General features: G+C 38.4%; 1 protein-coding gene across 11 annotated transcripts in view; it reads left to right on the top strand.

Annotated features, from left to right (window-relative positions):
* slc12a5b (solute carrier family 12 member 5b) overlaps positions 1 to 15441 on the top strand; it is a 113024-nt gene that overhangs the window by 31123 nt on the left and 66460 nt on the right. The window contains exon 1 of one of the 11 annotated variants that reach the window (XM_048210603.1): positions 3119 to 4810. The exons of 7 other annotated variants lie outside the window; for them this stretch is intronic. In XM_048210603.1, the coding sequence (XP_048066560.1) occupies positions 4756 to 4810 (55 nt within the window). In that variant the 5' untranslated portion in view covers positions 3119 to 4755. Of the gene's footprint in view, positions 1 to 3118; positions 4811 to 15441 lie in introns of those variants that run through there. 3 more of the 11 variants (XM_048210594.1, XM_048210593.1, XM_048210595.1) reach the window with 3 other exon arrangements.

Below are 15441 nucleotides of genomic sequence, written 5' to 3'. Positions count from 1 at the left end.
GAAATATGACTTTACACTTCAAAAATATAGACAGATATGAGAACAGATTCTTTGATCACAGAGAAATCTTCGGAGTTCAGAAACATTTTCTGTTTTCTGGGGCTACTGATGCTAAAAATAGCAGAAATGCTGCACTTAAATGCTTTTAGGAGAAAAAGTGCCAGTCTCAGTGGAGATTCCCTGCATGAATACAGCCAGGCCAGCATGTTACTTCTAAAAACCTTATCTCCTCTTCTTCACTCTGGACCTTGGTACCACATATCTGCAGAAGGTTCATTGGTTCATTTTTTTTTCTCTGATTCTCTCTGTCTCTCTTATTCAGTTTACATCACATATTTATTTGGTAGAACATTTGTCAATTTTTAATACATTTAATTAAAAATTAACATTTCAGTACACATTCCCCCTTATGCTTTAATGACTTGAGCTGCATGAACTCCGCTTGATCTGATAATCATGTTATTCATATAGATATATTTATTATTCTTTATATTCATTATTATTCAAGTGAGGTTTCTTTCTTTAAAATTGTTCAAAATTTTCTTTTTATTTCTAGGTTTTGTATTCAGTGTGGTATACTTTTTGCACATATGAGATATTGTACATGTTTATATTAACATTTAATGCCTGTTCCAAAGCCCCATATTTCTATACATACTTTGTACTCCCCAGCTTCACACAGTAGCTTTTATCCATCCATGTTTCTCTTTTTCCCCTCTCTGACTCTGAGCAGATCCGTAAGTGCATTCTATCATTTATGTGTCTAACCATTTGTGTGTTCCTTGTTCCTCTGTGCGCTTTCGCACCATCCTGCACTTTGGGAAAAAAACCTTAAAATCTCCCATACCTTAATTTATTCTCTGTATTTATAGAAAGCTCTCAGAAAGGAAGACTCAGTGGAGTTTACCTCTGAGGTCAGAAGGAAAGTGTGTATAAAAGACAGCAGAAAGCAAGATTTCTACATCACTTAATCTCACAAGCATTCTAGAACCTGTAGCATGACATAGAGCCTGTAAAAGCCTTTGGCAATTATTCCTTACATGGCTTTTGCCTTATAAGTATTTCATCACATATAGAAACATTAAGGTAGAACATTGAGGTGTTTGATTGATGTTGTTCATGAAATGACAGAGTTGAAATATCGATATCCCTATGTGATTTAATATCAAACCCAGTTTTCTAGAAAAGAAAGGTAAAACTTGGTTCACATGGTTCAGTTAACATTAGTTAATTCATTAGGTATCCTGAATGAACAAAAAACAAATTTAAATAAACAAATGATATGTATACAGTGTAGGGGTGTAATGGTGCATGTATTTGTCTCAAACCGCCACGGTACATCACGGTTCGGTGCATACAGTCAGACGATGAATACAGTCAGTCAGAGGCGAGCCACACTCCAATCCAGAAGTAATGCAACACTGTTTGCTAACTGCCACAACAGGAGAAAGAGCAGAAGAAGAAGAGATTATCTATGCACCAACCCAAAATGAGAATGACAACTAAAGAGCTTGCTAGTAGCCTATACGTTGAGTTTCGATTGATTTTTGTGAGACATTTCACAAACTTCATGGAAAGGAAACCGGGACAGTAGAAAGTGGCATTGTTTTTGTTTTCTTTATTTTACAAAAGCACAATGTTTTGTTTTTATTGTGAGTGTTTCAAATTATGTCTTACTCTTATCTGTATGACCATAAATGAGTGTTATAATGAGGCAAAATCATTTGGCATTGTGCAGACCAACTTGCTAACACAAATCAGATGGCTATCATCCAGATGTGCCAATCACTGGAGCTAGGCAGAAAAACACTACAGATATTTTAATTTTCATTATTTTATTTATTTTGTACTTTTGTAACACAGGAGATGCTTTTCAGTTTTGTAGCTTATTGTGATCAAATACCTTTAGTTTTTTTATCAGCCCTACAAAAAATATGACCTATGCAAGAATGCATTCTGTTTATTGCTTAGTCCTTAATACACAAAAGGAGGCTGTACTGTACCAACTACTTCAGGGGAAACTAAATGCCACTAGGTGGGACAAACTAATTAGCACTGCTGTCTGTCAAAATAAATGAAAATAACCTAGCACTGGGGATTTGTTGCTTTTTCCTTTTGTACCAAACTTGTATCGAACCATGATTTTATCATATAATATTCTAATTATATATTATATTAATCATTTTTAAAGTACATTTTAAAATATTTTTAAAATAATTTAATTATTTCATATAAGCTGTTGACATTTTTGTAAAGTTTTACCAGAAAATAAAATCCTAAACCATTTTTATCAATATTTATTGATATATGTTAATAATTTAAAAATACACTATTGTTCATAGCTGTCACATTGCGGGCAAGGGAAGTGGAGCAGAGGATCTAAATTGCAGCAGTTGTAGTTTATTTACAAAGACAAAGAAGGACATCCAGAATACAAAAATCAGTGTGACAGCTTCAAACATGTAAAAGGCTATACGGGACAAATAGAAGAACAAAAATTTAAATACATGGGCTTAAATACATGGCTAAATGAATAACCAAACAATTAACCAATGAGTAACTATAGAAACCAACTAGAAACTGTAACAAAGAGAACAGGAACTAAACACAGGAAGGGAACATGGGAACCAAAGGAAAAACAAAATAAGAGTCTACACATAGAACTTAAACATTACAGTATACTCACCCTCTCAGAAGGTGCATCCTCACACTGTAACAGACAGTCTAACAGTGAAGGGAGGGATGTGGTTTTGGTGGTGGACAGGGACCTGGAGGAGCTGGTTAAGGGAGAGACCAAGGAGGAGACGATGGAGGGAGGAGCCAGTTGAGCGACCCAGGGCAGTGTTCAAATGAAGGCCCACGGTGGAACCAATGGAGGAAGGAGCCAGGGTGAAGCTTCAGCTGTGAATCCTGCTGGAACCAAGGGGACTTCGGATGGAGGTGGAGACCCAGACAGAGCAGAGGAGACAAAGACCTAGGGTGAAACCGATAGACAGTAGGGCCAAGGAGGAACTCACGGGACAACCAGGGCGGAGCCGGTATGAGTGAAGACAATGGTGGAGCCAGAAGGAAGGAGGAGCCGGGTGGAGCGACGAGACATATCCAGAGGCCCAGAAGTCTGTGGCGCAACCAGGGTGATGACTGACCAAGGCGTAGCCTGAGGGACAAAGGATCCCGGTGAAGCCTGAAGGATGACGAACCATGGTGGAGCCGAGAGAGCGTGGAGACAATGGGTCGACAGGCCAAGGTGAAGTCCAGGGCTCAGAGGCCTAAGGTGGAGCTAGGGGATTCTCACATCAAGGTGGAGCTGGATACTGGTAAGCCCAAGGCAGATCCGAGTTGGATGGGGCCACCAAATGAGAAGCCGAGTGGCCAAAGGGAGCCAGCAGGGGTAGTACCAAAGAACTGTATGGAATCAGCAGAGAAGGATTGAATGGGAGGCTGGGCAGGACCAACGACAATGAAGGAAACTTGAGGCTGGGTGCGACCAATGGCAATGATGGAGACTTGGGGCTGGGCAGGACCAGTAGCAACAAAGGAGACTTAGGCAGCTCCAGCAGTGGAGATGGGGCTTGAAAGTAGGATGAGATCAGGGAATTCAGGAGCTTATACAGGGACTCCCTCAGGGATGAACATAGATACTGGCTCACACACCTGGTCAGATTCATCTGGCTTTGGGTCTGCAGCGGACTGTGGCTCTGGGTCCTATCTGGGCATGGCATGGTTGGCATTCTTGGGCAAGGGGTATGAAGGCTGCTTCTAGATCCATGTGTGATCCTGTATTTTATCACGGTGCAGGCAAGGGAAGAGGAGCTAAGGATCTAAATTGCAGCAGTTTCAAAGACAAAGGTCAAATAAGGCAATCCAGAAGGCAAAATCATCATAACAGCTTCACACATGTAAAGACAATACAGGACATTGAGAAGAACCAAAATGAGGGCTTAAATCACCATCTAAAACAAATACTAGCAACAAGCTGTGCTGCTTTTTTCAGCAAGGAAGGGCAAAAATAGGAATTAGCAACCAGCCAGAACAACAGCATAGCAACACCTTTACAACCATTCAGAACACCCTAGCAACCACATATCAACACATTTTAAAACCACTCTGCAACCTTAGCAATGACCTAGCAACCAGACATTACACCCATACACCCCAGACAAACACTATTCGCATTTTCCTAAAAAAAAAAAAAAAAAAAACTGCATTACAGCTCTTTTGGGTAGTGAATTCTCAAGGAAAACATCCACCTGAGAATGAAACTCTTATTACACTTATTAACACTTATTTCTGATATGAACACAGTTTGACATGGTGATGTCATAGAAATTGCAACAGAAAGCATGGTAAAGGTAAGCAAAGGCGAATCCTGATCACTGCATTGTGAATATAATGATGAGGCACATGCAGCCTGTGGATACACAGTGGAGAGAGAAGCAGAGAGAGACGACATGCAGTGTGAGTGTTTGAGAGAAAAAAAAAAAGTGCTCTTAAGCATTCCATCATTTACGTCCCCGCAGCCTCTCTGTCCCCCCAACCCCTCCTCCTAGAGAGAGAGAGAGTCAATACGCAAGGCAGCAAACGGCAAGAGAGGACTCCAGTCTGCTGAAGCACAGCACTGCTCGCTTTCTTGAGAGGAGAGAGGCAGAGAACCACTAGCCTTCTCCTCCTCCATCCGTGTGTGTGCTTGCGTGAGGCTGGTGGACACAGCAGCAGTGTTAGCATTAGCAGGGGATCTGTGCTCGATCTTCCAAAATGCTCAACAACCTCACTGAATGCGAAGAGGGAGATGGGGGACCCAACAGTCAGGGTGAGTGGTCTGATCCCGCAATTGGGAGTGTGTGTGCGTGTGTGCGCAGATGATGAGCAAATGTGCCTTTTTACCGGTCACTGGTTATGATACCAGTTCAAGCTGTAGTGTGTGTGTAATAGAGACCAAACATGCACCAATGACTAATAACTGCTTGTGAGTGTGTGTGGAGGAGATACAAAACGTCAGTATAGGAGTGCAAATAATCTTGTACTATCATAATCAATGATTGTGTGTGTATGTGAAGAAAAGGAAAAGAGGAAAGCTTTGAAGGAATGATATGATTGGGAATTCTTGAGTGTGTGTGTGTGTGTGTGTGTTGGTGTGTATGCAGCTTTGGCAAAGGCTCGTGCTGCAAGGTTGCTGTGAGGAGAATGATAATGCTTTCTGTTTCTGTCTGAGGAAGTACAGACATCAGTGTGTGTGTGTGTGTGTGGATGGTCCAGTGTTGTCACCTCCTTGCACTCTAAGAAAAGTCTGTAAAGATAGGCCTAATGTACAGTGTTAATATGAAGGAATTTTTTCACAGGTGTTTATTTTGAATGTTGCAGTGCATTTTGTTGTGTTGTAGGGTTAAAATTAACAAATGGTCCTGGCTGAAATTTACCAGTACCTTCTTACTTCCATTTTATCCACAGCTCTTTTTCTTTTCTTTTTTTTTTTTTTTTGCAATCTAGGGGTCGACACAACCTGCCTCAATCAAGCTCTTTTTCTGTCTATCTGTTTGTTGCTTAATCTTATTTTGTTTCCACAGGCAGTGGATTTGGCTCCCTGTGTCTTAGATCCTCGAGAATAATTGGAATAATTGGAGCGTCTTAACAAAAGCAGACCTTCGGCGCATTTCATGTCGTAACCTCTTAAAAAGGGAAAGGGGGTCTCAGATGCAAGATCTCAGTTTCTAAAAGAGCTTCGTGCCTACAGGTACAGCTGCAGCCTGTGAGGAGGAATTAAATTAGCTTGTACCTGACCTCCTCTCACATGCATTCTTATCAACCCCCTGCAGTACAGCAGAACCTGCACTCATTATGAGTGGCGAAACGTTTTGTGCATGCGTGTGTGTTATGCACTCATATGTTACAAATGGCATCTGTTGAGGCAATTAAACGAGCAGCTCCCTTATTAAATGCACCGTAGTACAAGTGTCATGATCGGATTGCAGTGGTTCTAGCAGAGACTCTGTCCGTGGTGCTGAAATTGATGCTGATTGAGCTGCTAGTATCAGCGGAGCTCTCCGTGGTTCTGAAACAGTCTGTGATTGCATGCATTATGAATGTACACCCATTCTGGGCCCTCTGACACTGACGGACTGATCTGTTTTGTGTAGACATGAGTGGAGCTGGCTGCAGACTGCTGCATTATAGCTTTTGCTTCTTTTCAAAGGGTTTCTCTCTCTCTCTCTTTCTCTCTCTCTGCCTCGCTTCCTTCAAAGTCCAATGCTGCCCTGAATTTTCTCTCTCTCTTCCTCCCATCAGGGGGTAGGGACAGTACTGCAGTGGTGCTAATGCCTATTTGGTCATAAAATTCATGCTTGGTAGCTCACCAGATAAAACTGTCCCAAAACAGTCTTGTTCTGTCATTCTCATTTTCAGAGGAATACAAAGCAGACACAGTTCTCTCTTAAAACTCAAATACATTCAATATTGTTAAATTATTAAATGCATGTAGTTACATTTAAATAACTTTATATAGAATAAATACCAAGTACCACTTCATTGACACCATGGTTGATTGTTTAAAATGGAACTCACTATGTTAACATGAAAGAAAGAAAGAACAATTATTTCAACCTTTTACAGCCTAAATGTTTTTATTTTAACGTTTTGTTTTATAAGTTTAATAAAACAAAATCACAATATTTCCAATAATATGCACAAAATAGTCTGTGTTATACTGTTTACAATTTTCTTAATCATGTTACTTATAATTATCTCGTCTAATCCAGATTTTTTTTTTTTTTTTTTTTTTTTTTTTATGAGTGGATCATATCTTTAACCCATTTAAAATATTACAGTTTTGCATTCTTTGAAAAGCTATGCATCAAAAAGCATAATTTTCTTGCAATCATATTGACATAGAAAACATGGTTGGTTGTAAATAGGGGCTTTCACACTGGAGGAACCTTTTCATAGTTCCTAGAACTACTGGGTATTGGGTAGAACTATTCTATTGGATACCCAATAGTATCCAATAGAACTATTGGGTACTATCCGATAGTTTTGCCGTGTTCGCACCGCAGGAACTAGGAACGATTTTAGTTCTAGGAACTCTTTTTGGCGAAACTAAATTAGCTCCTAGTAGGGTCTAAACCACCACAATAGGAACTGACATGAGTGTACATTGATTGGTCAAACGCGTGTCAGACACTGGCACCCAGCATATTTAAAAAGCTGTGTGAACATATTTACTTCACAGTGATAACAAAAACAGTGATAATGGCATTTTCCTGTTGTCTGCAGGGTTATGTTTTCTCCGCCTCGATGATATGTAATACTGAAAGTTGTCATAGGAGATTTAGTCTCTTAGCCCCACTTTTTGCTCTTTCAGTCGCATATATTATACATTTACATTCCATCTCCGTTATCACGAAACCCACAACACACAACAAACACAGCTCCGATCACAGCATCTTCCATCCACCGCTTTTTAGCGTTTGCCACTCTTAAAGACACCACTGTCGGCTGCTTCACAGTTCCTATTCTAAAAGACTACTGTCTTTTATAGCAGGAACACTATATGACAGCATTTCAAATCTTAAAATTCAAAGATTATCAGCTGTACTTTCAGTGGAGAGAATATCATTCTTTTGTGTAATGATTTGTCAGTTAACACCCAAGCTGCACTGTGTGAAATGCTGACTTCTCTTATGGATAGCTAGGTTTGATAAACAGAGTGTCATCATGTTGTTACCAGTATCAAACTTCAGCAGTTTCACTGATAATGTTCATTATAATGACAGCCACTATGACAGTGCAGTTACATCACTGTCATAGTGATGTAACACACCAGACCCTAGGTGTTTTCTTTCAGTGGATAATGAGGTTTGGGATTTCTGATTGCATTATGACACTGGTGATCTTTGGCATTTGTTAGCAAGGAAGAAGGCTGGACTAGATTAGTTGAGAAATTGGATTCAAGGCAGAAGAAAATTGATTGTTTATTGACTTTAGAGGCACTAAATGAGGAGCCTATCACATCACAGCTCCAAACTATAGACGGTTATGAAATGTGTCAAAGATATCATTGGTCCAAGAGGTTTTATTATACAAAAAATATTGCTGTTATTAATAAGAGATGAGTGGATTCATTTTATATACTGCATTTTGTTTACCATGAGAAATGTAAAAAGAAGAGCACAGAAAGATAGAAAAATATATCCTCTGAATATGCAGAAAAGATGAGAGAGTGTACAGAGATGGCTGCTTGTCCTTGTGGTGAAGTCTCAGGTCAAATGAACATCAGGCCAGATGGCATAGACCTGTTTTAAAAGCCGCAGACACATGAAGACATTAAAACATAACAGGACCACCCTAAATTAGTAACATCTAGAGCACTAGCTGTCCTCAAAAACCAATCACACACACTAACAGAACAAGAGAGAACTATTTGTTCTTAAAGAGGACCTATTATGCTTTTTTACATTTTCAACTTTCTTTATTGTGTAATGTTGCTGTTTGAGCATGAAATAAGGGAGTTATTCACTATATCATTAAGCACTGTTTTTGAACTCCCTAAAATGCCTTCATTGTAGTCTTGAGTTTTCTTCTGGGAATGTACACGTCACAAAGTCCCCCACTTAAATAATTCCAACCCAAGGCATACATGAAAAAGGGGCTAAGACTTGGTTGAGTTGCGTTAGTAGTGCGTTGCTCATTTTTATGGTAAGGGGCGTGAGATTTCCGAAACAATATCAAATCGGTTGACCAATCTCGATACATTAGTCCAGCTGTCCACATTGTGCTTTTCAGAAGCAGGGGCTTCATAGAGACAGGAACTAAACATAGCGTTACTGACATATTGGGAAAAGAGGTGCAACAATGTAAAATAATATTTTTTGAATATTCAATCATGAAGATCTATTCTAGTATACCCCAAAAACAATATCAAGATTTTGTAAAAGGGCATAAGATGGCCTCTTTAAGCAAGCTTAATTGCTCAGGCTTTGCTATAAGCATTGTTCTATCGTGTGTTCATATTTATGTCACAAACCAACTATTTTTTAGCTGACATGACCCTTAAAAAATATGTTCTTTGGTGTAACCTACAGTAATGCATTCAAGTTAATTCAGTCAAGTAGAAAATATTTTGTCTTTTTAGGTTACCTTACAAAATATTTCTATGAAGGCAGACAGAGCCATCAACATAATACCATGACACACTCGCTCGTTGAAAAAAAAAGGAGCTGCCAGAAGCTGTAAGTTATTTCAAAACATAGAGTATTCATAAGGTCATAATACTCTACTTTTAAATAAGCCAAGACTATAAATTTAGTCATACATTCTGCTGTTTAAGTGCACCATTCAGTGTTACCTCAAAGTATATTCAGGATTGTCAATAGGCATGTAAAATCTCAGATATATTTATAACACTCCTTCATAAGACACAGAGGCTAATAAATACTATTACACTTTACTGCTGGTTAATTATAACTGCAGCATTTCCTGGATAAAGATATAGTACGGTTAGTGGATCTGCTTGATGTATTGCTTTAAACAACATGTGTCAACTACAGCTACACCTCTCAGCCAATCAAATCACAGCGTCTAAAGCTTGTAGTGTGAGTGTGCCTGATTCACAAGCTGCCACAATCATGACAAGAAACAAAAAGACAAGCAACAAAAATGTATTTCTTGTCAGCTCATTGTTTAGACAGGATCCATGCAGAGACTGTGTCGGATGTTTATTAACAAAAATATCTGGCTTAGCTCTGAGCTATTGCGCTCATCGACAAGTAGACTATTGTGATAATTGGTTGCAGATTATCTTTTAAGAACATTAGGTTATGAATGTGTCATTTGAAAATTTCAGTTGTTTTTATAGTGACTACTGTCTTTTATAGCAGCTTATTGTAATGCATTTGTGTTTTGTAGGCTTATGTACCATTCAGAAATGTGTGAGAATTAATTTTATGTGAGTAATTTCCTTTTCCTGTCATTGCATTTAAAATTCAAAACTTGGCTAAGTATTTATTGGACTGTCAAAGGTTGAGACACATTATTAGACAAAACAAAATAAATGCAACCTAACTATTTCATAAGATGATACATTCACATGTGACATAGTGAGTTCATATATAATTTGTGGAATAAACTTCACATTTCATTTTTAAATAGTAGGCAGCGTAGGTAGTCAGCTAGTATTCTGTTGCGAATATAATTTCAGGGGTAGGTGTGTTTCATGTGTTTTAGGGTCAGGGGGATGTAGTTCTTATGTAATTGTTGCAGTGTAGTGAGTATTATGTCACTGCAAAAGACCATGCATTATATAAGAATATTTCCCTAATGCCACATAAAGGATTTTTATATGCCCTCCTGTAATCCTGCTGATGTATTTGCCCTTGATGGATGGTTTTGTTAAGTTGTCGTGGCCAGCTGTCTCTGGCAGGTGCCTGGGAAGCCATTTTAGGGTGAGAACAGAGGGGAGGGCAGAGGCTGTTAGTGTTAGGTGAGACATAAGAAAAGAACAGGAACAACAATCTGAAGAGAAAAGGGGATGAGAGACCAGTGAGACTTCATCCAATATACAAGTTGTCAGAAGGTTAATCACATGTTGGTTAAACAGTGTTCACACAGTTTGGTTATAAAGAGGGGCACCAGTGATAGTCCTGGGTCTTCTTCCAATGACTGCAAGAAATTATAGTTCAGTGGTGTAACTTTCAATTAGTATGCAAAGGGATCTAGGCTTAAATTATGATTTTTAATATACTATATACTAAAGTCACATAATTTCCTACATGACATGCATTGATTGGCCTCTGCTGATTGTGCAGCCAATGAGATTGCTTGCTTAACATTTAAATAGTCTGGTACAGTTAGGGGTGGGCGATATTTGTCAACTGGTAGATTTAGGATTATCGACTCTATCACGGTTACGGTCATGCGACATTGCCATGCTGTGCCGTCACAAAAGCTTATCATTTGATTGTGTTTTTAAGCCTTGCGGTTTAAAAACAAGTGATTTTAAACTGTTAGTGCAATAAGTAGCGAAAGAGAACTCATTTTAGTATATGTACTCTGTCTGAGAGACTATTTCTTAGTGCACACACAAAGCCACTGCTCATACAGCGCTTGGATACTGAACTGAGTTCTTTTTGGCGCCTTATTGTGTGTGAACAGTCAAATATCCACACTTATGTTTCAAAATGCCTATCTTTGCAAGTATCCTCTTAACTCCCTGAGGTCTGAAAACGTGCCGGCGCGTTTTGCAGGATTTTTTTCACATTGCAGCAAAACTAAAATACTCCGTCATTTCTTGTCATAGAGACATAAGTAATATATCAATTGAAACTATAGAATGTCTTCTTTTATTTGTGTACACTCAGAGTAAAAACACAATGTTGTGCTTTTTGTAAAATAAAGAAAACTAACATGATGCGTGATCTCTCCTCTCCCTCTGAACGAAGTCCAATCTGATAGTTCTCAGAAAATGAACTGTAACTTATGAATACTAATGACAAAAAAAATTACACTTATGTCTAAAGAAACGTTGAAATGTCAGGTTTTAAATCGTGCAAGTCAAATTGAAAGCAAACATTCTGTGTTTATGTAATCTGTATGAAAAGAGAGCCATGTCAGAAGTCCGAGATTCAGCTCATTACCCACTAATGCGGCCACGCCCACGGAGCCAGCACTATTCAGAGGCAATACATGCATACATCGTCTCAATCTTGTATTTATTGTCTTGAAAAGTGTTTATCTGGATGTTAAAGCCATGGTTAGTGATCTCTAGAAGACATGCCGTTAGTTCCTAGTTCCTTTTCTTCTTTAGATGAATTTGTGGCCTAAAGGTGTACAGAGCGCCCTCCGGCTGCAAGTATGAATTGAAAACACACTATCCAGCACTCATAGTGATGACAATAAATATTACTTCTCAGTATAGAAAATTGACATAAATATATAAGAATCCATCAATATTTCTCCAAATGTACATGCTTTTAAGCTAAAAGCCTATATGAAATGCCATAGAGGTAACATAATTGTTCAGACAATTTGCATCACAGAAATATATTTCTGTGTAATATATAGAAATATATATTATATTTTAAAGAATATAATAGAATACCATTATTTTAAATTGTAATAATATTTCACAGTATTGCTGTTTATGATGAGCTGAGACATTATTACAGAGGGTTTTTTTCACAGCCTACCTGACTGAAAGGCCTCATTAATATGCAAGTCATTTCAGGTCATTATTATGTGATTCTTTTGTATTCTCAGGTGTAAATGGCCCATTATTCATGATGATTCACGCCTCCACGCATACTGTGTTTCTTGACAAAAAGTGTCTTACAAAAACTAAATCAATATATTGTTTTATATGAAGGAGTAGGCAGCATAATTTTTACATCATTCTGAAGCAAAAACTCTAGTCTACAACCTCCAATACCCAGAAGTCTTGTGAACACAGATTTAATATACTTTTTTTGGCCTTATTTCAGTGACTTAAGTTTTTTTTTTTTTTTTTCAATAACCACGCATAAACATTATTCCTTCAAAAATACAAACATATACATACATGTTCCTCACATATTATTGTAGCCTAGTTTGTGCTGAATACAGTGTAATGACACTTTTGTCATTTATATGTTTATGAACAACTGAAAAAAGCACAAATGTCAGGGCATGTCAAAACTTCTCCAAGCCCCAAATCAGCCTCAGACTCCAGAGGGTTATGTCTTAAGGGAGCATAAATAGTTAAGAAAGAAAATGCATGTGTATCAGTATATCGGATCCGTGCATTCGGTCTTAAAAGTGACAGCAACCTATATACCTGCAGTCTGTGCCATTAATGTTAATCAAACAATGAAAGAGAGAAAATCTCTCACTTTTGTAACTTTAGTAAGAATAAATCTATATTTAATTTACACAGTGAAGACTATGCATTGTTTTTGGTGCGTTTGAATACTTGATACAATTTATGTAGTATTTCTTATTTCTTGCTTGAAATTTTACAGGTAGGTCAATTTAATTTGTCATTGGTCTGTTGTAGTTTTTTGTCCAATTGCTTATAAATATTTTATCACTGACTGTTTATTTGTCTTCAGTAAGCTTGAGATTTTTTTTTGTTTGTTTGTTTAACTTGTTGTTATTTAGGCTAGTATTATTTTTTTGTGATAATGAAATTGGTATTAACAATTTTGATTTCATAACCTTATTTAAAGCAAAAAATAACTATATTGTGATATATATCGTTATCGTTAAATAAATTTACTCATATAGTGATACAAGATTTTGGTCATCTCGCCCACCGCTAGGATCGATGTTTGCTGTAAGCTGCTCCTGTAGTTCCTCAGAAACCCTCCACCTCCACCAGCTCCACACTTCTAGATTTGCTGCGGGATTTTTGTTTGCCAATTCATGCAGCAGCAGCATACTTTGCATACTGAAGAGTCACACCTATTTCTAAATATGTTTGTCATTCCCAAACACTGACTGTGTGAAGTTGTGAACATAGCATAGAGAGTTGGCAGCACATACTCTCTGTATTTGACTTGCTGGTTATGCATGAACACTCACAGTGATGTCCACAGAAGAGTGAGTGTGATACTTCCATGCACATCTCTTCCTTGTATGACTGCAGATTACGGAATGTAGTGCTGCTAATCTGCACCATTTTAAACAAGCAACACACACAAGTATACCCTCAGTGTCTCTTTAATTGTGTCCACTGAATTGAGAAGAATGAAGTCTGTCTGGGAATTCTGATGGTTGGAGGAAATGTCTCGGCTCCAGTGAGGTCTGTGTGTTTGCTCTGTTTATTGTCACCTTCCTGCTGTGAGTTAAGAATTGATTAAGTTTCAGTCTGAAGTGCCAAATCAGAGAACGCAGTGGCGTTGAAAAAATAATGAAATTAGTCTTGCATAACCGCAGTGAATATTAAAGAGAGAGAGAGGTGTACAACATTGTGGTACACATTGTCTTGCTCAAGCAGATGATGCCAGTTCAAATTCTTAGTTCTGTTCCCCCGTCTTTTCTGTTTTCTGGTTAGATAGATAGGTCTGCAGTTCTGGTCCTTGAATCTGATTGAGCAGCGTTCCAAGAGTGCTGATGTAACAGCCCAATAGCACTGGGACTTTCTCTGTTTGTATCATCTGTTTGTCTGTTTTTGCTCATTTCAGACAGACTTTCAGTTTGTGCATTAGTGATGCAGATTTTTCTGTGACCCCTGTGATGGACTGGCCATCCATCCACTGTGTTTCCCTGCCTGAGACACTGGGATAGTGGGAAAATGCATGGATAGATATTTCAGTGACACTTTCTGCAGGTTACATTGTTATGTCAGTAGGTGGCGACAAGTGATTGCCTTTATAAGTGAGTCATTATTTCAGCTAATTCACTCAACTGATTTGTTCAAAAACGCTTATGCGTTCATGAATGAAATGAGTGAATCAATGAATCAGTGATTCTTTAAAAATGCTGGTTCATTCAGGAATTAAACAAGTCTTAATGACTGAGTCATTGAATCATTAATTAAACTGAAGGTTCAGCTGAACTGAAGGTTCAACAGTAGCTTTGTTTGGAGCTATTTTGCTCCAGCTATAAAGCAGTGTCTGATTGTTCTCTACACAAAGTTCCTACCCACCATACCCGAGATCCAAGCTCCAAGTATGATATTCCCTAGATTACTAATATAGTCCACTTGAAGGAGTGAATGAAAACAAGAGAGCGAATTCAGACACTGAGTGCACCGGAACGGCTGCCGGCGCTATCTTCTGGTGAGACACAGGAATTCATTTGCCACACCCTCACAGTGCATTTATGGGTATTCTCGAGGCGTTGAGTGTACATCACTTGTACACTCGTTATTGTGGTGCATTTTTGGATTGAATGATTGCACTCGATAACGTTCACTATGGTTTCGAATACCACAACAAATGGCTATCCCTTCAAATAGTGCCCTATTTAAGGGTATAGGGGGCAATTTTGGGCACAGCCCCAGTTTCCATTGGTTGAACTTTTAAATGATGTTGGAAATCATGATAATGACAAAATTAAATCCCGGAAGTGGTATAGCTTTAGCCAAGCAGCATGTCGTGTCACTCTATGAGGATTTTCTCAAGATCTACGTATCATCTTATGTTGTGTGTGGGTTCATTTGAATCGAGACAGCCTACTCTAAACAAAGATGTGCGATTTAGTTTACTAATGTTTCGCGAAGTTACAAAGCAGAATGTGGTGTAAAAGCCTCATCTGTCTACTGTTAACATGCCCATCGGCAGCAATTTGTTATGGTTTTACATCATCAAATTGTGATCGGTTTGTGAGATCGGCCAAATTAAGTGACTACCGATCGAGTCATAGAATGTGATTATCGTTCAGAGCATTCCTAATTAGCCACCTAAAGGTGTGGTCATATTTACCGTTGTTCGGTTAATTGTTGAAGGCAAAATCTAGTAATTTCAATAGGAATAT

The sequence above is a fragment of the Megalobrama amblycephala genome, linkage group LG12 (genome assembly GCF_018812025.1).
Source record: "Megalobrama amblycephala isolate DHTTF-2021 linkage group LG12, ASM1881202v1, whole genome shotgun sequence".
NCBI lineage: Eukaryota > Metazoa > Chordata > Actinopteri > Cypriniformes > Xenocyprididae > Megalobrama > Megalobrama amblycephala.
The sequence above is the reverse complement of the archived record's forward strand: the minus strand, read 5'-3'. Positions and strand labels throughout refer to the sequence as shown.